Here is a 23,194-nt window from a genome sequence, read left to right on the forward strand (position 1 = left end):
CTGTAGAGTCTATTCTCCACTGTAAGACCACTAGAAGTGATTTTTAAAATCAACTTGCCCATCATTGAGGTTTCTTGATTTATCATCCAGATTGTTGCCTTGTAAGCACCCTGCTTGGGTACATTACAAAAGCCACAAGGTATAATGAGCAAACAGATTACTTCATACCAGCTTTTAAGCAAAGTTTTTAATTTTTTCTAATTCCATTTAAGAATATTAAGGCTGCTTCTAATGAAGTACTAGCTTCTAAGACCATGCAAACTTTAGGACAAGCGAGGCAGCAGCACCCCAGCTTCTGTATGGTAACTAGAAAAAAAATTGCAAACAGATCTATTACAAACTGGAAGTCCTCAACAGCAAATACTTCACATTATTTGGACAAGCAAAATCAAGATGGGCAACAGCTATTTAGCAGTTGATACTTGCATTATATTTGCATCAACTTAAGTTACAAGTTGAAAGATTAGACACATCATTTTAAATATTGGACAGTTAAACCATTAGCTTAATCCATTAAATTTTCCTTGCCTCATTGCAAACCTGGAGATTACTTGGTTAAAATCCAAGTTTGGAGTAGATTTAAGATACCAAAAATACTAATCACAAGTAATGAAGACAGGCAAAAATTAAAATGTACCATTTTAATGTTGAGTAGGAAAAATACATTACTTACATGCTACATTTAAGACTAGAATTATCACTATGCTTCAAGACAATTTTTTCATAGATACCTTACAGCTAGAATCTCCACACTATTTTACTAAAGAGCTACACAAGATCAGAGTTCCATAAACTCCACTACTGTTGGTTAAAGTGTGAATTATGGGGTCATTCAATATTTTCCAATTCTGCAAGTGTTCCAGGTCCTGATGACATTCTGTGGCCATGGCATTTGCTGCAGTCCTTCTTGTGATCAAAATATAGTTGTTTGCATATGAATAAACATACAAGTGAATCACATTAGAATTCTAATCAAGTGAATGCAATGTGAGATCTTTCCATTGTGGTAAAGTATGCATGGAATGTCATTCTTCGGTGAACTGTGGGTCTTTATACATACAAATGTATGAGACAAACCTGGTGTGCAACTGCAGTATTTAAGATTTAAAGACCATAGCCCATGTGCACCAGATCCTATAGACTAAATGCAGATCACTAACTGCAGATCACTAACAAGGACAAGAAAATGTGTCACAAGGCAACTTGGAAGCATTACTAAAGGCCATTTCAGCTTTTCAAATGCAATTTCCAGCAACATTTGACATCCTTGCAGTTTGCTGCAGTCTGATTTCAGACCCCAGCTCTGCAACCCAAAGTGCATATCAGAATATTATTTTCCTGCTCTAAACCAAGTCCCTTTTCCCAGGAAGTCACCACTGGCAGTAAATATTACATAGCACAGTTTTACAGGTTGGTTTTATTTTGAAGGTTGTATGATCATTGCTGCACCTAAAGTGCACTCAATGTTCTAAATCAGATTTTAAAATGGTACAGCTCTGTATTTGGAGTTCAAAAACAGGTAAAACAAATGCCAAGTGACTGAAAGGTTTCAATGTGCAGTCACTTCTACTCACATGGATTTTATTCCAGCAGTTTTGGTTATTATAGCTTATGGGTTAAAAAGGTTTGTAAAATGCTTCATGGTTGCCCGAATCTCATTCAGCATGGGAAACATTTTTAAAAATATGGGCCATTTTATGTAGCATTAGTGAACTGATCAGGTATGAGTGCTGACCTACCTGAAGCCTCAATTTGGAGCAAATGGACTGAATTCATGCTTTATCTTCAGATTGAGGATTATTTGCTTCTAGATTAAGACTCTAGTTTTAAAACATGCATGTCAAAATGAGGGACTGGGTGGTTTAATCAGAACTGCCAGCACCAATGGCCAGTAGTCAGGCATTGATTTGATATACAACTAAAATGCCAGCTGCAAGTGACCAAGTTTTAGCTGGCAATCTCAGCTGCACATAACCAGTGTGCACAACAGATGCTGGATAAAGCCAATGCCATTTAAGTTGCTCAAGTCTTGGTACAGTATAGTTTAACCAAATAATGAAAGTGGAAAAATGAGCCCAAATTGGCAATCACTCAATACAAGTCATCAATAAGGATAAAGGCCATTAAGGTACAAGTTTAATATTTTGAAAATGCATATACAAAGAACTCAACATGAAATAAAGCTTTGTTTTAAACCAAGAAGTTACAAGACAATGAAACATGACACTCTTCAAATGGAAATCAAAAATTTGGTAAAAATTTAACACTGAATTCTACAAAGGATCCTTAGCATTTTTAACATTATTCCCACAGGAATCCAGTCTGCACTTCTGCACAAGTATCTCCCACATCACTCCCAAGCACAACAGTCCATCACTAGCTTTTTAATGGCTCAAGCATCTAGCAAATTGCATAGCAACACTGACTTCAGATCCAATACCTAGCTTGGTCTAAACTGTTCCAGTGCTGTCACTAGGACTGCAGTAATGTATAAATCAAGATGAGTACAGTTTTTATACCCACCCTTGAACTGAGTGGTGAGAATTTGTCCTTCCAAACTTTGATTGCCTCAGGAGAGAATATTTTACAAAAAAAGCACAAAGTACTGGTGGGAGCAATATGAAGTGATCAACTAGCCAAAAAGTGTCAACTATCGCACAAGGCATATAGGCCTAATTGTGATTTTTCTTTAGCAGAGTGGCATCAGACTAATTCAGCTTGGTGACAACACAGAAGGTGGAACAGTGGTGCTAGCTTATAGGATGTGGCACTTGGGAGTGTGGCAACTTCTTACAAAAAGCCATTAGTTGATCATTAAACAGAAGCAATTACTGTGCAAGTCTCATGCCTGTGGTAAGGAATTTTAGAACAGCAGATTAAAACCTAGTTATGGATCAGTGTCCAGTGGAAAATAATCAGGAACAAAAAAATTCATTGTCTACTTAAATGTTACATTAGAAGGGGGAAAATTTACCATTGGCTATTCTATTCCTCCCATCATCGCACTCGTGGTTGTGTGCAGGGTGTTATTGCAGGATGATTTAAATTTTTTTTAAACAACGCTTCAATATGTCAGCCTGCGGGCACTGCTCATAACAGTGAACAAGGGCGTCTTTTCTTCTTGGGTTCTGGTGGCTCCAAGGCTGCCAATATCGCTTCGTCAAATACATTCTTTAGTCCTTTCTGGAAAGTGGGAGAGAAAGGTGGGCTCTCATGGTTACAGGTTCAAAATAAAAAACAAAGAATCAAACCAAAAAACATTTGGGCAACAAATCTTGTTACATGATAAATATTTGCTCAGTAAGATGCAGTTGCAACAGAAAAGAATTCTAAGATATACCCTAATGAGAGCCAGTCAATCGTTAATAAATTTAGAACATCTCCATAGGATTAAACCCACAAGGATCAAAATTTGTGCCTTTGCTAAATTCACCATGGAGTAAAGGAATTTCTTCTCTCTGCCCACCACCCCCCCCCCCCAATCTGACTGTCATCTTCCCTCCGTGCCCTCCCCCTGACCTCCAACCATAGCACACTAGGTTATCCTTAACCTCATCTCTCCCTACACTCCTCCCATTAAGATTGGTAGACCTTGAGTACTAATGGAAGACCTGCAGGCAAGGTCTTATTACCTTCATCCACAACAGCTGCATTAACTGGTGCAAAACAAGTCTTGGAAGGTTATGGTCTCAAGTTTTTACTAAATCTTATACTTTGGACAAGGAAGCTCTACCAGGACAGTCCTCCCCAACACCACAACCTACTTATTTGAGCCCATTACTTTTTCTAAACAGCAGCACTATAATGAATCACTGAGACTTGCATTTCCCCTTGTAGATATGATTTACCAAATACATCAATTTTAAAGCTTGCATCTGGGATGTTGGCACTATAACATGCTGATATTTACTGTACACATTACTCTACAAACTTACTATGTATGACAGCTACCACTAACATCCTTGGCTCTTGTCAAAAGGATCTATAGCTAAATTCTGCTTTGTATCAAATGAAGACAGGTTCCATGAATTATAGACTTAAAAACTGGTATTGACAGTTGTAGGGACTCCTGGTAGCATCTTTCAACATTTTAAATCTTGTAGACAATAAGACAAAGGGATAAGTAGATATTAAAGCACTCAACTAACATTTATACAAAAGGCTGGTACTATGCACTATGTCCAAAGTTTATTCCATTTACACAGCAGCAAAAAGGTACTCATTTAGCAAAAATTAGCTGCAGCTAAATTAGAGTATTTAGCACAACAGTGCAGTTTCTGTTGCAATGTTGCTCAAAGATTTGTCTCCCTGTGGAGGATCTCCATTTGCTTTGCCAGTGACACAAATTTGAGCAACAGTTGAAATCTTCAGCACTAAACTCACTGCACTTTACTAAATCAGAAAGTTTGTTTTGCAATAGATTACTTCCAACTTAAGTCAAAAGTGGCGGTATGTGAAGAAAGCTAGAGATTTTACCTGCAACAGTCCAAACACAGGGGAGGGGGAGAAGAGCAAGAAGAAAGCTTTGAGAATTTACTGGAAGGTTTATGCTACAACTATTGCTATCGGACTAAAAAGGAAGTACCTAAAAATCTGCTGTTACAGCTCAGGCACAGAAGTCACAGTAGAGGCAGGGGCAATACTGCAATGTAACCATCACATGTGGCACTATTCAGTTGAAATAAACTTAGCCAACTTGATGTTAACAGCTACAAAGATAAAGGATGCCCTTTGCTGCTTTGTCACATACACAAAGGATAGAAAAAGCAAAACATCAAGAATCCCTATAGAATGCCATCAGCTCCATTTATACAGGTCTCCCAATATGGCAAGCCAGAGAACTCATTTGAATCAACTTTATTTCAACCAAATTAACAGCAAGACACCCACAGAAGGTGCAACTGTACAATACCTAGGAGTACATCACAATTACAGGAGTAGAAACTTTTGGAAAGGTCCAAAATGGCACCCAGCAACTTTTACATATCCATATGAAGGAGTGAATGGAACAGTTTAAAAGGACTCATTTGAACAGCATTTCTATAGGATTGGATACAAAGAGAAGGAGGGACACTTAGAATATACAGCATTTCCGCTTCCTTTGAGTTTCCGGTGGCTCGAGGGCAGCTAGGATAGCCTCATCAAAAACATTCTTCAGACCTCTCTACAAGACAAGGTGGTTTAGGAGAAGGGGAAAGAGGGGGAAGGAAGGAAAGAGAAAAGAGGGGCAGGAATGGAAAAACAGCATGAAGTTAGGAGAGAGACTCAGGTTAGAAGCAAGACAACAGTTTTAACAGCACCCAGGTATTTAAAATACCCAACATGCATAACCATACACAAAGTAGTCAGCAGCAGTGCTTTAAAAAAGGTCATTTCAGGCAAAACCATCAGGTTCTGATGAAGACTCACCAAAAACCAACTTACCACTTGGCTGCTGACTGACCAAGCCCTTTTTCTTAAAAAAAAATTGAATTTTTGGGGTTTACGATATTCCTCCCTCCCCACATTCACTTTGTAGCCCACTTATTGTCACTGGTGCCTTGCCTATCTGCACTCCTTCCCCTCCAGGAGGTGGTGGCAGAAAGTCACAAGGATGTAACTGAACATATGCAGAAAGGAGATGCCAACCTGCCCATCACTCCTAGGTGGAACTGTAAAGAAAACTGCAAGTGCTAGTAAAGAGGGCCATCAGCATCTGAAAGGAAAAAGGCCAGGTTAACATTTTAGATGGATACCCTGCATCATACCACAGGGTCACCATCTGAAGTGTTAAAGCAGTCTGTCAGTTGCTGACAGGCCTGATTTATATTTCCAGCATCTTTTACCCCCAGTGAAAAGCAGGTTGAATCATGGCAGCAAAATTTCATACTGTTTTAAAAAACCTAAAATTTCCACACTGGTCAACATTTCACATTTAAACTGCTGGGACTCTTGCTGCAAAGTTCAATCCCAACCTGTCCTTCAAATTTGCCCCAAAATAGGTTTTGCTCTAAACCTATAAAAATTGACAACTTCAAAAAGTAATGTTGCTTCTGAAGCACTGAACTTGTGATACATGTTCTTTAACCAGGCTAAGTAAAGCCTTTAAAAGAGTGATCCAAACCAGGACCAAATTTTTCCATTCAAATTTCAGGGGCAGAGGCAGGAGAAATGCAATGGAATGGATTGCAGAGGGCAGAGCACCAGTTGCTGTACAAACCAGAAGTTCCCAGGTTACTACTTAATCTTGTTCTAGGTTTGTTAGTTTCTTCCGGAATGGCTGGGGTCAAACAGCAATTAGCTACAAAAACATTTCTAATCATCCCTTGGATAATGTATGTTGATTAGACTGATGCAGCCCCCACACTAATCTCATGATCAGGCATGAGCAAGAGACCCAAAAACTACCAGCACCAGTTGAGCTGTGCCCCCAGGAGTCAGTTTTCTTTGGCGGGGGGGGGGGGGGGGGGGGGAAGGAGGGAAAGAGGAAGAGACGGGGAAAAGGACAGAGGTGGTGGTGCATGACCAAACAAGTTTAATACTTGTAGGTGCACAATTTTTTTAAAAACAAATCACACTGTCCACAGCTAGAGATATCAGCACCTGAGTTAATCCTACCCCCTATAAATGGTAGCAGAATGGGGGGGGGGGGCAGGGGGTGACTGAGGTCTGTAACTTACCACCCCCTGCCCAAATTGCCAAGCTGAAGTTTAATGTTTCTTCCAATACAAATATCTAAGAAAAATTCAATTTATTCAGGTGAAAGCCCATCAGCTGTAAAACTTTTATAAAAAATGAAATTATATTCGAAACAGATCATCCAGTGGAAACCGTTTCTCTTTCCTCCCCACATCCCCCAAAATCAACACCAAGCCCAATCCTGTCCTAACATCCACATGTGCACTTTCCAACAGGAGTTAATGGATAATCAAACACAGGCACTGTTTAGCCTTCCCTCCACCCTGTTAACCCAGGAACAAGATAATTGTGTTCCAGTTACTGGCCCTAGCTGCAAGCTAATGTAGAGAAAAATTGAACCAGAGCCATTTTAGACTGTACAGTTTAAATACCAACCAAGTGCATTTATCCACTAAAAGTTTGATGTTTCATTTTTTAAAAAAGTGAAAGGAAGTGACAGCTCATCCATCTGTACAAATTCCAATAGACCTACTCAGTGAAAAATTGATATTCAAACTAATATCCAAATGAGCCACACTGAAAGGTCAATGTTCAGAGGGCATGGTAAAACATTAAGGATTTAGACGGCAAAACTGGTATTTTGGATGGATGAGATCAAATAGAGAGAGACTAAAGGGCCTTCATTTAAGCTCATCTTATAATCTGCAAGATAATGTAGCCATCATGCATATTGAAAATTGTGCATATAACTGGCAGATCAGAAACTAAAATTAATGGGCACTGGCCTGATTTTCTAATAAACAATATGGAGCTCTGCCACTTTCATGGATTCATTTTTGCAGCTCAGTCCCTCATGGTCTGACAGGCTCCCCCTGGCCACCACCCAGATGCACCTTGCGACTGTCCCATGGCATTCTCAAACTACTAAAAACTTCAGATTGTGTAGTTGACTAATAGTTTGAACTGTCACTCAGGACAGAAGCTCAGCAACACAGTATTAGCTCATTTGACAACTTGTTCAGACACTTCACTGGAAGTCTCAAACCAGAAGGCCAACTCATTTTGCTTTGAGAACATTTAGATATCCTGCTGATACCAAGTCAAATTATTCACAAGTTTTATTTATGCACAAATCAAACATTTTAAAAACAAAAAAATTCTAGAAACAGGTCAGGCAGCATCCGAGTTGGCAAAAGATTAACATCGGAAAAGTAACTGGTCTGTTCAGATGCTGTCTGGCCTACTGTGTTTCCAGCATCTGCAGTATTTTGCTTTTTATTCATGATTTTAGAGCAACTGCACATGCAAAGTAATGTTTGAACTACATACAGCTTAACCAGTGGGAGATGGAGTCATGCAGGAGAGCAGTTAAACATTGCTGGACTGCACAAGTAGGCAGAGGTTAACTCACTGACAGCACAATGGTAGAGCAATGCAACTACTGCTGCTGCTAACACCCCAGGAAATCCCCTTGCAAAGGAAATTCTGGTACCCAAAACAGCACTGACTATGGACATATTGCACAGCAAAGGTGGTAAATTGGATGTCAGAATTGTCAAAACTAGTCTGCTTATAGGTTCTTTCCCCTCTGCTCCCTCAAAAGACAAGTTTACTTTGTAGTCTCAAATCTAGATTAAGATTTTAATTATAGTTTAATTTTTTAGGTAATCAGCCATCCAAGAATACTCAAACCTTGATGATCCACACCCATAATGTGCATTAAATCCAAGCCTCCTTTGGAACATGTTACCTGATTGCAGTAAAACACAGCTTGTTTAACTAGAGTAGAAGGATGGTTTGAGCACTCACTTGTGTCAGAGCAGAACATTCCACATATTTGACTGCTTTCAGATCCTTGGCTAGTTTTTCAGCATTATCCAGGATGATGGGCTTCTGTTTGTTCTTGGCAAGTTTCTCGATGGTTGAGGAGTCATCCCTTAAATCAATTTGAGTCCCAACCAGCAGGAATGGAGTCTTTGGACAGTGGTGAGTGATCTCAGGTACCCACTAGAGGATCAGGGAAAAGGAAATGAATGGGAACATTTTTCAACCTTATTTGGATGGTACATCTGTTAGTTCACTACAGTTTGACCAAAACCTAGAGCAACAGCACTTTAGGAACAGTAGTTATAAAGACCAGAATCCTAATGTCTTACAGCAATCCTCAAGACCCTTTGTATGCAACAGTTCCATTAAATGATGGTACACAGGCCTGTCCTGCACCTGCAATCCTTCATACAAGCTCCTGATTTTTTTTTTTAAAAATCACACCATGACCTGTTGTGAAAATTACCTGGCCTTACTGCACAAGAAAAACTAAGACCAGTTATGGTTTCATGAGAGCCTTTTTGCTGTACAGATGCTGAGACAATCCTGCAATAGCATGCCCTGGCTTTCTCATCAGACAGCAAGGAGGGACTACCATGGAATCCCATCAGTCAGTCAATATGCCACAGCTGGACAGGCTACAATTAAAGGCCCAGAAGCTCATGGAATAGCAACTCTGCAGATTTAAAGCTAGAGTACCACTGTTCTACAGACACTTGGGTAGTGTACTGGTTGTTATTGGACTAGTAATCCAGAGGCCTGGACTAAACCTACAGAATATAAATTTAAATCCCACCACAGCAGTTTATGAATTTGAATTAGTTTTTTTTTTAAAAACAAAATCTGGAAATAAAAAGCTGGCATCAGTAAAAGTGACCATGAAGCTGTCAAAAACCCAATTGGTTCACTAATTTCCTTCAGGGAAGAAAACCCATCCTCCTTACCCAGTCTGGCCCATGTGACTCCAGTCCTACACAAACATGACTGACTCTTAACTGCCCTGACATGGACTAGCAAACCATTACAAAGAATACTGCAGCAGTTCAAGGTGGCAGCCCAACGATCTCAGGACAACTAGGCCTTGCCAACACCCACTTCCCTGTAAGTACTGTTGAGGGAGGTGCAGCAGAGAAAAAGTGCACACAAGCCCCTTCATGTCTCCTAGTGGCAGGCCAGTGACAGAGACCTCTCTTCTCTATTAGGGAAAATGCAGATCAACAGGCAACTAATGTAGAATGACCAAGTTTTCAGATTGAAATAATTAAATTTGTAGCAAGTGTCAAGTGAGGAACTGTGCCAAGTAGAAATTCAGTCAGGACTGAAGAATACAAACCTTTTCTTTAACATTTTCAAATGAAGATGGCGACACAACAGAAAAGCACACAAGGAAAACATCGGTCTGTGGATAGCTCAGTGGTCGTAATCGGTCATAATCTTCCTGACCTGGAGACAAATTTAGGTTCCAAGTCAAAAATTGCCAGCAAGTGACAAACTGCTTACCAAGAGAAGAAAACAACTGGATTTTCTACCAAAGTTGCAGACCCCAATGACTACAAATTCTTGTCCAGATTCCCATAAACTGCACCTATCCAATATTATCTACCAGCTACATGAGGCCACAAATAGCTGAGCTTTCACCAACTTTCACCCTTTAAACAATTAGTAATTTTGGAAGCTGAAGTTAATCTCAAACACCAAGTTAGAGATCTTGGTGTACACTTGTGTTGGGGGGGGGGGGGGGGGGGGGGTGAGGAGGAGGAGAGTTATTACCCAGTATGGCTCAAACTCCAATCCATGCAGACCAAAAAGGTCCCAGGACCGATTCCTAGTCTGCATCCAACTAGGTGACATAAGCCAAGACTTTATACCAAAGCAGTGTAGCTGCACACTGCACAACTGACCCCAGTGCCCTGGGCTAGGTAGTGGGGGTTTCCCCACATTTCAATTGGGAAACATCCCTCTGGATGTTTAGTAAGTATAGAATCAGATTGAGCCAGGATAACCTCCATGGGCTTGTAGCCTCCAGACACCATGTGAAAAATGGCCAGCCTCCATCTCACTACTTGGAAGGACATTAGAAAAACAGATGCTGCCACTGCATTAGCAACATTTGTGTACAATATATTTAAAAGAGCTGTCTGCTCAGTCTTCCAAATATACCAAAATGGTTCTTCTACCAAGTATTCAATAGCACCCAGGTTAGCCCCAAATTTGACTTAGTTTTAATACTAGCAGTTCCTTGCTTTACATTTGAAAGAAATATATCAATATGCTCAATGCCTAAATAACCCTTGATGCATATGCATGCTATAACTGAATTTCAACCTCACAGGCTGGAACAGAAACTGCCAAGACAATAGGGAGTGGGATGGCAATTTACAAGAGGTAAAATAGGACTCATTGGTTATTAGTCTGACACTAGAATTGCTTGATTAAAGATCTGCTTTACTAGTAGCATTGCATTTTCTAGACTTGATCATTTTTCTTGCACAAAATTGACTACTCAGTCCAAGCATACAGCTACACTGCTTTAGTACCAAGTCAGTGGAGCTGTGCTATTTGTGGTCTGGCAACAGTTGGTAAAAATCTGATTGACAATAGATAATATTTGAAGTAGAATGCTCCAAGTTATGGAAAAGTCTAAAGTAGGATTAATTAGGTGACTAGATACTGGTGGTACAAAAATGGCCTTTCATCTCTGGGATCAATCCAGCCTAATGGCAATATGCCTTCACCCTAACACCTATAAAAATGAGCAAGCAGCCTCAATCCAGCTCCTAGTAAACATGAGCCCACAGCACAAAACTACCCCTGGTTTAGTACTAACTGATGAAGATGATTGGTGATGGAAATGGGAAAATGTCAGCTCAAGCTGGTGCAGCAATAGTGTCCTTGCAGTTGGGGCTGGAGGTGCAGTAGAGGGAACTTTGCTCTGCATCCTGTACTTGACCTGGTGACTGAAATAGAAAGATTTCCTTCCCCAGCACTAATATCCACTTGAAAATAAAGCCTCACTAGCAGTATGCCCTCTCAGGAGAGAAATGTAGCTCCTAGGAGTTCATATGCAGTTGATGCACAGATTTGCACATTGACAGGGACGGAACTCAATTCCCAGGGTCGCCCCAAATACATTGATAACTAGTTTGAGAAGTTACATTGCTTCCTCCACCTTTCAATGGGATACAAAAAAGGGCCAATTTGAAACCAAGAATGAGGTTTCACATCAACTAACTATAGCTTTCAGCCCCAGTGCTTAACAAATTTAGTCAGCAATTAACAAGACATGCAAGAAGTCTTGAAGTTTTACTGGTACTTCCCAAAACTACAACCATGGGGAGAAAATCCTGCTTAGAAAGACCTTTCATCATTCCTAAAATGCAGGACAAGAAAAGCCACAGATTTGGCTGCATTATATAAAAATTACAAGTGCCATTAATAATGCAGCATACTAAAACTTTTGGATTACCCAATTTAATTTTAAAAATTCATGCAATAGTATAACTATACCTACCCCATCACTAGTATATCTACCCAATCATAGGCTCTAGCTGTGCAAATCTAGCCAAGTATAGAATCTGAGATATATTTTTTGGCAACTCATTCTGCTCCTGCTAAAAAGCCTCCAATGGAGAATCCATGCAATAGCATTAAGCCTTGAGGCTACAAAGCCCCATCCAATTACAATGGGCCAGATTTTGCTGTCAAGAGTGAGGCTATTGGTGCTAGTTATTTATGAATAAATGGTACAGCAACTTCAGGCAAGGGGCAGTTAAATGCAAATATCCAAAAGTTGTCCAAGTTGTGCCACTCTGCTGGTAGCTTTGTGAAAACAGCATCACCACTGAAATGGACTGAATGGCATGAAGTTGCTGTATTTGCATGATAGGTTGGTATCAATCACCACAGAAAGTAAAGTCTTGTCTATTCTGGTCTAAGTACCCTTTAATGGCAAGTGTTAATTACTGCCAATCAACCTGACAAAATTAACTATTACAAGTGTGGAGACTCATTCCTTCAGGTTTTATTTGTTGATTTTTAAAATATCAAATTAATTTTTTAAAAACATTTCCTTTGTCTTTATTATTCCAATCTTTCCCTCTATTTCTCTATGTACCTGATTTGATATTGAATTCACCCACTATTTACACTTCCTTCTCAATCCCTGCACTGAGTTTCACAATCCTTCAAATGATTAAGGAGATACCTTGTTACTTGTCCTGTTCACTCAGGACCCTGATGCTGATTTCCTCACTGCACTTAGCTTGCACATTCAGCAACTTCGTGGGCAAAGATTTTTTGAGCTGAAGTGCTGGGGGGGGGGGGGGGGGGGGGGGGGGGAGGGAGAGGGAGGAGGAGGGGAAAGAGTCTACCCAACAGGAGATGCTGTTTGATATCCTGCCACAGCAAATTCTGGCCCACTGCAGTAGTCAAGGTTTACAGTAAGTTTCTTTTGTACATAAGGGCACAATAAAGTCCAATTAGTCAACAGTACTCTAGGACTAAACATGTGCAACTCATAAGCCATACACCATATAAGCCATAATTACATGTACCTGTTCTCCCACTTAATACATATCCAGACCGTTAACCCATAGTATAACAGTCTGGCACTTTCAATCTTAGTGACTAAGGCTACCACTATTTTTCTGCTCAGACATCTAAACTAGAGACAACAGGCAAGCACTAAATTATACTAAACCTGACTATCCTTCAAGTTCGTTTTAAGCAGCCCCTCTTACCTGCAGTGTCAAACAGTCCTAAGGTATATGGTTCACCTCCAATCATAACTGTTACAGCATAGTTATCAAATACCTGCAAAACAGTATAAAGATCAGCAAGTTATTTGCAACATTGAGACCTTTGCAATTCCAAACCCCTCCACAAATTAGTGTGCATAGTCAGAAGAACAGCTTTGAAACATTTAGCTCAAGTCACTAATTGGCAAATGACTAGAGGCTGCATCAAAACCAGATTCAGAACATCAGACTGTCTCCATCCTGCCCCAGAAGATAGAAGTCAATGCCCTTCAACAGTAATGAGATTCCTTCATTTGCAAGTAGCACTTTCCAAATAATGAAACAATGCATTGAAAGCAAATCAGTTCAGAACTAAAATTAAGAGGAATACTATGGCAGAAACTACTCTGATCAAGTATACTCATGAGGGGAATTTGAGAGAGTTAGTCACTTATTTGTTGTTCTTACTATTCCAATAACTCAGGTAACTAGTCACAACTCAACGTGCCAAGAGTTTAAGCAACAGGAAAAAGTGACAGAGCACATTGTTAGAACTAAAGTGGGTTGCAACATTCTACAGTTTGTTATGCATGTTGGTGGCACACTATGCTTATTGCAATAAGCACAGATTACATGCCAGAACAATCTGCATATCCAGCCTGGCTATTCACATCAATTGCACACCTAACCATGGACAATATTGCAGCAGTGTGCCTTATAAATAAACTCAATAGGAACATAAATGAAAGCTGTGTGCACTGAAGTGATCTGAACTCTGCTTCCTAGTTATCAGCCACAAAGCTTGCCAATATTGTAGCAAGCTTCAATCCCAGGCCCATGTAACAGATTACATTGATAACCACCCACAATTTAGGAGATGTAGCCCATCCCCCTAATGAAGTAATTTGACCCCACTACCACATTTACCTCCTGTGCTCAAAACACATTTTCCATTCCATGCACTTGCTGATCAGTTGTTTGTTTCAACAGTACAAAAATTCTACAGAATTCAGTTTTGTTAAGGGAAATGTAGTGTGAGAAACCAATTTAAAACCTGTATAAACTCAACCAAGTTTGAAATTAAGTTTAGACACCTCCCCCCCCACCCCCCCCCCCCCCGAGGTACTTTCCCTGCCTTTGCTCCCCAATCCCTCCCCCACATCCAATTACTGTGCCCATTCTTTAACCTGGTATAGCTGAATACTGGGCTTGGTGTTGACCATGTGCAATGCCACAGGAGATCAACTAGTTCCAAAAAAAATCACTTTCACCTACTCAAAGCACATTGAGTTCTCAAACCTATTTATCCATAATTAACAGCACAGAAACAGGCCATTTGGTCCAACTGTTTATGCTCCACACAAGCATCCGCCCACCCTACTTCATCTAATCCTTTCTCCCTTATGTGCTTATCTAGCTTCCTCTTGCTGTAATTGTTTAAGTTGGCATTTTATACCCAGCTTTAATTTTACTAGTGCCCTGGCAATTGAACCTTTCACCAATGCAAACAATGTACGACTACCAACCTTTCATCATGGAAGATATAGGTCACCTCAAATTTACACAGGTCAATGGTGGAATATTGAGACCAGTTTTAAAAACAAAATCAAAAATTGTTGAGTGACAAATTAACAGAAGACGACATAGAAAGTCTCATATCTAAGTTTGCCAATGACAGATTGGTGGCATTGTAAGCAGTGTAGATGAAAACATAAAATTAAAGGGATATTGATAGATTAGGTGAATGGTCAAAACTGTGGCAAATGGAATTCAACATAGACAAATGTGAGGTCATTCACTTTGGATCAAGGATAGAACAGGGCACTTTCTAAATGGTAAAAAGTTAAAAACAGTGGACGTCCAAAGGGTTCAGGTACATAGATCATTGAAGTATCATGAACAGGTGCAGGAAATAATCAATAAGGCTAATGGAATGCTGGCCTTTATATCTAGAGGACTGGAGTACAAGGGGGCAGAAGTTATGCTGCAGCTATACAAAACCCTGGTTAGACCGCACCTAGAGTACTGTGAGCAGTTCTGGGCACCGCACCTTCGGAAGGACATACTGGCCTTGGAGGGAGTGCAGTGTAGGTTTACTAGAATGATACCTGGACTTCAAGGGTTAAGTTACAAGGAGAGATTACACAAATTGGGGTTGTATTCTCCAGCATTTCAAAGGTTAAGGAGTGATCTGATCGAAGTTTATAAGATATTAAGGGGAACGGATAGGGTGGATAGAGGGAAACTATTTCCACTGGTTGGGGATTCTAGGAGTAGGGGGCACAGTCTAAAAATTAGAGCCAGACCTTTCAGGAGTGAGATTAGAAAACATTTCTACACACAAAGGGTGGTAGAAGTTTGGAACTCTCTTCCGCAAACAGCAATTGATGCTAGCTCAATTGCTAAATTTAAATGAGATAGATAGCTTTTTGGCAACCAAAGGTATTAAGGGATATGGGCCAAAGGCAGGTATATGGAGTTAGATCACAGATCAGCCATGATCTTATCAAATGGCAGAGCAGGCTTGAAGGGCTGAATGGCCTACTCCTGTTCCTATATTCCTATGTTCCAAAGGGCAGGAGACCCAGTGATCACAGTGGGAGACTTAGTAAAAGCAAGCTGGTTAAAATATAACCACACGAGATCTGGGTGTAGTGGACACCTTGAGAAAAACATTGTTAAGGATGTGGTACAATGTGCAATGAAAGAAAGTTTGTATTAGCAAGAGTGTCTGACTAAACATACCATTGACATAACAGATGCAACTTTATTTACAAATAAGTAAACAAATTCAAATGACACTGCCAATTCTTTAAGAAACTCACGAATCAACTTTACAGTTTCCATTTTATTCTTTAAAAAGACTTACTAGTTTGACATGCCAAATTACTGGTGATTATGTGTTCAACCAAAAATTGCTTGCCCAAGCATGGGAACAGGTTCCACAAAAAAGTTTCTACCCAAGATTTTGGTTGCTAAAATGTAAAGAAAATTGAAAACAAAGCAAATATCTTCCAGTAAGGCTTGATAACATTAGGAGTGAACCTAATACCTGCTCAGAGCAAGACATCTGGATTTAAGTGAAGAGGGCTGTTGAATGCTGCAATATACAGTAACATGGAACACTGAACTTGAGAAGATCCAACACAAATGAAAATATGCATCATGTACTGGGCTGTTGGAGGGCAGGGAAGCTATATAAAAAAGGTATCAAATCTCATGCTCTAGTGAACCAGAGCAATGGGATACCCAAGTTTAAACTCAACTACATGACTAACTTGCTTTTGTTACTGTAACTCAAGTACATTTAACCAATAAGCCTGATCCTTGATTGAATCCAATCTTATTTTTCTCTATGCAAAATGTTAGAACCATAAAAAAGGTACAATTGATCCATTAGAATTTGATGTACAGTTGTACTAGTTTAGCATTCTGCTGAGATTAAATAATTATTCCAAAGAATGTAGCAAAGAGTATAGGACAAGATATTACAGTCAAGAACATCTAAAATTACCAAGTAGCCAAAACATCTGCCAGTCTCCCTACATCACATCCAATCCCCAGCCAACATGTTCCCAGGGCAACTTTGCCAACACTAGACCTCAGCACCTCCCACAAAATATTATAGGAATGTAAGTGTAACTGGAGATGGATAATATTCTCCCTCACTAGCATAATGGGGCCCAGTACTAATGGAATGGAGAAAACATTTATGAATGGGCAAATACAGGAAACCAGTTTTAGAGAAAATGTGAGGAACATCCCAGTGTTTGCATTCTGGATCCCTGCATTACACAGCAGCACTAAGGCCAGCTTCTACCCCTCAACCCAGGAGGTCATTTTCCTGAAACAAATGCAAGAAAATGCCACTGGAGGTTGGTACCATGAGGGTTGCAGCTACAAATCCACACATCCTGCCTCTGTTGTATATTTATCAGATTAGCAGCTGGAATTAAATTTGTACTGATTTATGTTGATGTTATAAAGCACATTGCAACACCATTGTACATACCATATTAGCCACAAGTGCTCACACTTTAAGAACACCAAAACAGACTGTTCACTTACCGTGGGAACGTACTCTGATGGAAATTTGTTTGTTGTATAGGAGATTAACAGACATGTTTTACCAACAGCACCATCACCAACTACAACACATTTTATAGTCTGCATAGTTGTACGTCACTTAGTCTCCACCTTCACAATGTGTATCCAATGTATTACAGTATCTGAAAAAAGAAAGCTAGATTAGAAATGGCAGAGACCCAGTTTGGCACAAGTCATCTTACTGACCCATCTGTTTACATTCTAACAGTTTTTAAAAAAAATTTGTTCTTGGGACAAATAATGGCAAGCCAGTATTTATTGCCCAGAGGGCATTGAGAGTCAGCCAATATGGGACTGCAGTGACAAGGTGGTCAACACAGGTAGGGTGGTAGGTTCCTGTCCCCAAATTACATTAGCAAACCAGTAGTATAAGTGTAGTGTGTGGGGGGTGGGGGGGAAGGGAGGGAGGGAGAGAGGAGGAGGAGTGGATTGTTGCAGCTGGGAGAATTTACTACAAATTAAACAGCAGGCAGGCTCCTCCCAGGATATAAATAATGCTTTGCATATTTTAAAATTAGGAATATGAATTCAAGGTTAAAAGTTGAAAATGCATTAAAATTAGCACTGGTCTGCTCTACATCTTTATCACCTTAAACCATTCCTCTTTGAAGAGGCAACCTGCTGGCACCTTTGCTGGTGCTGTTCTGGTACAACTCCTGTTGCCTCAATTCCCTTCTTTTAAAAAAAGAAATTCTGCGATCAGCAACCCACGTTATTGTTTCAGGGAGTCAATACCTGCAGAGTCGAACATGCTATCCATTAAGAATCTAGATATCAAGTCAAATTAGAACTATGCATCAAACCTGCTTTACATAATGTAAAACTCAGTATTAAAGAAAAATCTCCAGTCCAGAAACAGGTACAAACCATTATTACTTGGAAGGGAACAAAGTATCCACAACCATTTGGATCTTTGTAGCATTGTTTAACAGGGCAATAAGAGGGTTCAGACAATAGCTGGCATCCAGCAGGTTGCTGTCATTTGCTAGTCAATTCACTTCCCCTCCAATAGAAAGTGCCCACTATCTCTCACCTGGTCTCTGATGGGTGCACATTCTAGCAGGAACCTTGTTCAATCATGTCTAATAGCCACTTCCCCCACAGAGCCTTACTGTTACAGGGAAAGTGCCAGAAATAAACCTCAAGCTGATTTTATACTGCACTAAAACCTGTGCTCATGGCACCAACTCCCATGGAGTGAACCCAAGCTGGTTGCAACCCATAAGCTGGCAAGATCTGGTTTTAAAACAATTCTTAGCACACGAGTTGCAAGAGCAGGCTAAAGCTACATGGAATGAAGGTCACTTGCTGTCACTAGATACCAGGTCTGATGTGGCAAAGGTATCCATTAATAAATCTACTAAATTATCCATCTGGAACACTATAGAAATGCATGCATGTGCAGAGTTTTCGTTCATTAGGAACATTTTACTTAACACCCATTTTAGAGAGAATGAAACAGGGAAGTGATTCAAACTCCCCATCCACATTTGCTGCTGGGACAGAATAGCCAAGCTGCACAGCAAGAACAGTTTAAGATGTCTGCTTCCAATTTCAAAAGAGGACATTTAGTGTGGATGTGCCAAAGCAGGATTTAATTTTAAGTGTACAACACAATACCAGGGCTGAGGAAAAGTCCAGATGGCTTGAGCGATACCATCTTACAAGTAAACATCCTAACCCTGGCACAAGCCTCTAGATAAAATGTACAGCAACTGTTTTAGTGAGAAGGAAGAGGGAGTGAACAAGGAGAGAATATTAATTGTAGATATAAGTGGAGTTGATTTCCTCAAACAATGTGTGGTTGATCAGGTCAGCAACTTCAAACCTTAGCATGAAAGTTAGTTTAGAAATGGGCACCAGCCACTCAGTACCATGTAATAAGCATATTAAATCATATGACAAGTTCCACCTTTATCGATAGTCTTCAAGTTTCTTATTTTCTATGCACAAGAGGCAGCATATTAGAATTTCTACTGTCTTGTAGGTTTTTTAAAAAACGTCACAGCAAGATTTCTGATCAATTTTATAACCATATGGATTTATGTTTGAACAGTGCCAGTCACCTACATTATTTTACTGCACAACATCCATTAAGTGGATAAGGCATTTCTAACTTCAAGTAGCCAATAGCACAAAAAAAATTCAAAATTTCAAGACAGTTATCACATTTTGGGATTTTTGCCCATTTACACCTCCCCAAAAAAGCATTGGATAAGAGATCCTAGTTACATGTTGGGGGGTTTTGAAAAATTTTTTTTTGAAGAACAAAAAGTAAGCAAAAAGTGCCTAAATACCACACTTAGGAATTTTTTTCTCCAGAAGACTAAACAATAAGCAATTTAGGAAACAAAGCTGCATGAACTAGCTTTTGCCAGACTCAGATGCAAGAGGACAATTTAAAATGTTTAATCAAGTAAGATGGCCCACTGATATGGGGGTGTGTTCATTCTGTAGTACACAAAGGCAAGTTGCAATGATTGACGCAAGCATGTCCAATCATAACTGTTGCTGCATGTTAAAACAAAAAGCAGGTGAACAACTCATCTGGCCTCAAGTGTTTCCTTGGTCTGCCTTTGATGAGATTGCAGACACATTTGCAACACAAATGTTCAGTGTTTACAGGAGTGACTAGCATGACCGGGAGTATTGCACACAAGGCCCTAAAACTTCTAACAACCACACTGAGCTACAGGAGTATTTTGGGAAGGGCTGAGGTACTTTTATACATGTTCAATACCTCCTACCCACATCACCCAAACAAAAGCCATCACAAACACCTTGTATAAACAAAGATCAAGGGTCTGGAGTCTACAACAATGCAAGGGAATTGAGTGCACAAGACAATCAATAAAAAATATCTTCAGACAGAGGTTTGGGAACTTTCTTTATTGCCAGACTCAGCAACTCACCATACAACCTCCAATTTCAAAAGCAAATGTTAGAATTCAGATTCTCATTTTTATTTTCATAAGAGCCTGGTTAATAATACCCTCTCTGCAAGTCTGAGGTGCATGGGAACACCATCACCTCCAAGTCACACAACCATCCTGACTTGGACATAATCACCATTACTTCAGTCACTGGGCCAAAATCCTGAACTCCCTACTTAGCACTGTAGATTACCTTCACAAGGACTGCAGCAGTTCAAGGCAGCTCACCACCACCTTCTCATGGACAACTAGGCATGGGTAATAAATGCTGGCCTTGCCAGTGATGCTCACATCTTGAGAATGAAAAAATCCTCAAACCAAGCTTAGATCACAACCAAAACTAGTCATATAAACTTTTACTAAGCCAAGGTACCACTTAGAGGTTCTGAACACAGAACTGACTTTGCTGACCACAACCCAACTCATTATTTCTGAACGTCTGTTAGCTCTCTGCTTACATTGTGAAAGCAATCTCAAATTCTTTTGGGAGGGTTTCAATTTAACAGCCTATGTTGTCCTGGCCAACTACAAGCAAGAGACATTTTATTAAAAATGAACTAGCTTCTCAATGGCTTATGGGCAAAAGCATAGTCTGTGGTAGCACTAAGCCACAGAGTAGAAAATTAGACTCACTGGTGGCTCAGCAAATTTATCCCATGAGTAGCACAGCTAAATAGACAGAGGTCCTATGTCTGATGGTAGAAAGCCAAAGTTCCTGCTCCAGGCTACCATCCAGCAACTTGTTCTGGAAAGATACATGAAGCATTGGTGAGCACAGGCTTGTGCAAAGTTGGTGCCACCCCTCCTTCAAATAGCCCATCACTACTCACTGTCAAAGACCAAGCTTACAGCAGAATGTTAGTAGCACTTGTGAAACTATACCTCAGCTAGGTATAAACAGAGAGAGAGGGGGGGGGGGGGGGGGGGGGGGGGGGAGGTTGAAGAGAAGCCACAGATTTGATTCTTAGTTTGCAATTAGCTAATGTCAATCAGCAGTGGGAAAGGTGCTGCAATTACTCAGTACCCCTAGTTAAGTATATGAAGGAAAAGACAGGATTCCAGTCACATTACCTAGTGGCCCCTGCTGTAAATTGCATAAGGCCAGTTCAGCTATACCATCCTCCAGAATTCAACAGCCTGCCAGTCACCTCTTGAATGATGAGAACCTTCACCACATGGACTGAAGCAGTTCAAGGTGGCAGCTCACCACCACCTCAAGGGCAATTAGAGATGGGCAATAAATGCCAGCCTCACCAGTGATGCCCACATCCCATGAACAAATAAAAAAATTATTTGCAAGAAGGCAGTTTCTACCACTCAACACATCAGTCAGGGATGGGGTGAAGAGGGGAAGGGAATGAGGATTACATTCAGACAAATCTGGATCAATAGAAATTCAAGACTGAGATACAGATTTTTATTAGGCAAGGGTATCAAGGGATAAGGATAATCAGCAGGTAAATGGACTTGAGGTACAGATCAGCCATGATCTAACAATGGCAGAACAGACTCGAGGGGCTGAATGGCCTACTCTTGTTCCTAGCAACACAATATTCCCTTTGGCAAATAAAATTTCTCATTAAAGTTTTCCCAAAAGGTTAAAGTGTAAATCTGTTCAAGGTAGAGCTATAAACATTTGGCCAATACAGTTACCTTCTGAAAAGCAGCAAACTTCATCCAGTACTTCAAGAACCCAATTATTAGGCAGATAAATAGACAAGAAAATGAACTTTTGCAAATCAGTTAACAGCCCTAACATTGAGACTATGCATAATGAAATTTTATATTGCATTGGAGCCCAAGATCAGGATCAGACTGACATTATGCTACTGGAGCTGTATACCAACTTGTATTTATATAGCACCTTTAACGAAACTCCAAGGCACTTCACAGGAGCAAACAAAATTTGACACTGAGCCACACAAGGAGATATTAAGACAGGTGACCAAAAGCTTGGGTCTAAAAAGGTAGGTTTTAAGGAACACCTTGAGGCAGCAGGGGGGAAAGAAAAAAGAATTCTATAGCTTAGGGCCTATGCAGCTGAAGACAGATCTCAGAGCACAGGAGGTTACAGAAGGATTTGAAAACAAGAATTTTAAAAAACAGGTGTTCCTGGACCAGCAGCCAATGTAGCTCCAAGCACAGGGTGATGGGTGAACAGGACTTGGTGCAAGTTAGGATACAGATAACAGAATTTGGGATGAGCTCAAGTTTGAGGGTGAAAGATGGGAGGCTGACCAGGAAAGCTTTGGGAGAGTCAATTCTAGAGGTAATGAAGGCATGGATGAGGGTTTTAGCAGATGAGCTGAGGCAGGGCAGAGACAGTCTTGGTGATGGGGTGGATATGTGGTTGGGTACTCAACTCAGGATCAAATAGGATGCCATGGCTGCAAACAGTCTTGTTCAGCCTCAGACAGTGGCCAGGGGAGAGGGATGGAGTTTGTGGCAGGGACTGAAGACAATAGTTTCAGTCTCCCCAATATTTTGTTCATCTAGTACTAGATGTTGGACAAGCAGTGTGACAAATCAGACAGTAGAGGGGTCAAGGGAGATGGTGGTGAGGTAGAGCTGGGTGCTATCAGCATACATGTTGAACCGGACATGTTTTTGGATGATGTTGCTGAGGGGGTAGCATGTAGACGAGAAATAGGAGGCAGCCAAGGATAGATCCTTGGGGGACTCAAGGTAACAGCACAGGAGTGGGAAGAGAAGTCATTGCAGGTGATCCTCTGGACAGATAAGAATGGAACCAGGAGAGCACAGTCCCACCCAGCTGGATGACAGGTGCCAGGGGAGGATGTTGTGGTCAACCCTGTCAAAGGCTGCAGATAGGTCAAGGATAGTTTACCATGGTCACAGTCACAAGGGATGTCATTTGTGATTTTGGTAAGGGCTGTTTCAGTACTGTGGCAGGGATGGAAACCTGATTGGAGGGATTCAAACAGAGTTGCAGGGAAGATGGGCAGGGATTTG

At 40.5% G+C, this 23,194-nt stretch overlaps 1 protein-coding gene across 2 annotated transcripts in view; it reads right to left on the bottom strand.

Moving 5' to 3' along the window:
• Window positions 1-626: 626 nt before the first annotated feature.
• Window positions 627-23,194, bottom strand: part of cdc42 (cell division cycle 42) — a 34,984-nt gene continuing 12,416 nt past the window's right edge. The window contains exons 2-6 of one of the 2 annotated variants that reach the window (XM_067970621.1): window positions 17,250-17,410; window positions 13,185-13,257; window positions 9,779-9,888; window positions 8,428-8,625; window positions 627-3,183 (exon numbers count right to left, since the gene is read on the bottom strand). In XM_067970621.1, coding sequence (XP_067826722.1) covers window positions 3,091-3,183; window positions 8,428-8,625; window positions 9,779-9,888; window positions 13,185-13,257; window positions 17,250-17,354 — 579 coding nt within the window. In that variant the 5' untranslated portion in view covers window positions 17,355-17,410 and the 3' untranslated portion in view covers window positions 627-3,090. Of the gene's footprint in view, window positions 3,184-4,842; window positions 5,165-8,427; window positions 8,626-9,778; window positions 9,889-13,184; window positions 13,258-17,249; window positions 17,411-23,194 lie in introns of those variants that run through there. The other variant, XM_067970622.1, reaches the window with a different exon arrangement.

Source organism: Heptranchias perlo, chromosome 32 (genome assembly GCF_035084215.1).
Source record: "Heptranchias perlo isolate sHepPer1 chromosome 32, sHepPer1.hap1, whole genome shotgun sequence".
Taxonomy (NCBI): domain Eukaryota; kingdom Metazoa; phylum Chordata; class Chondrichthyes; order Hexanchiformes; family Hexanchidae; genus Heptranchias; species Heptranchias perlo.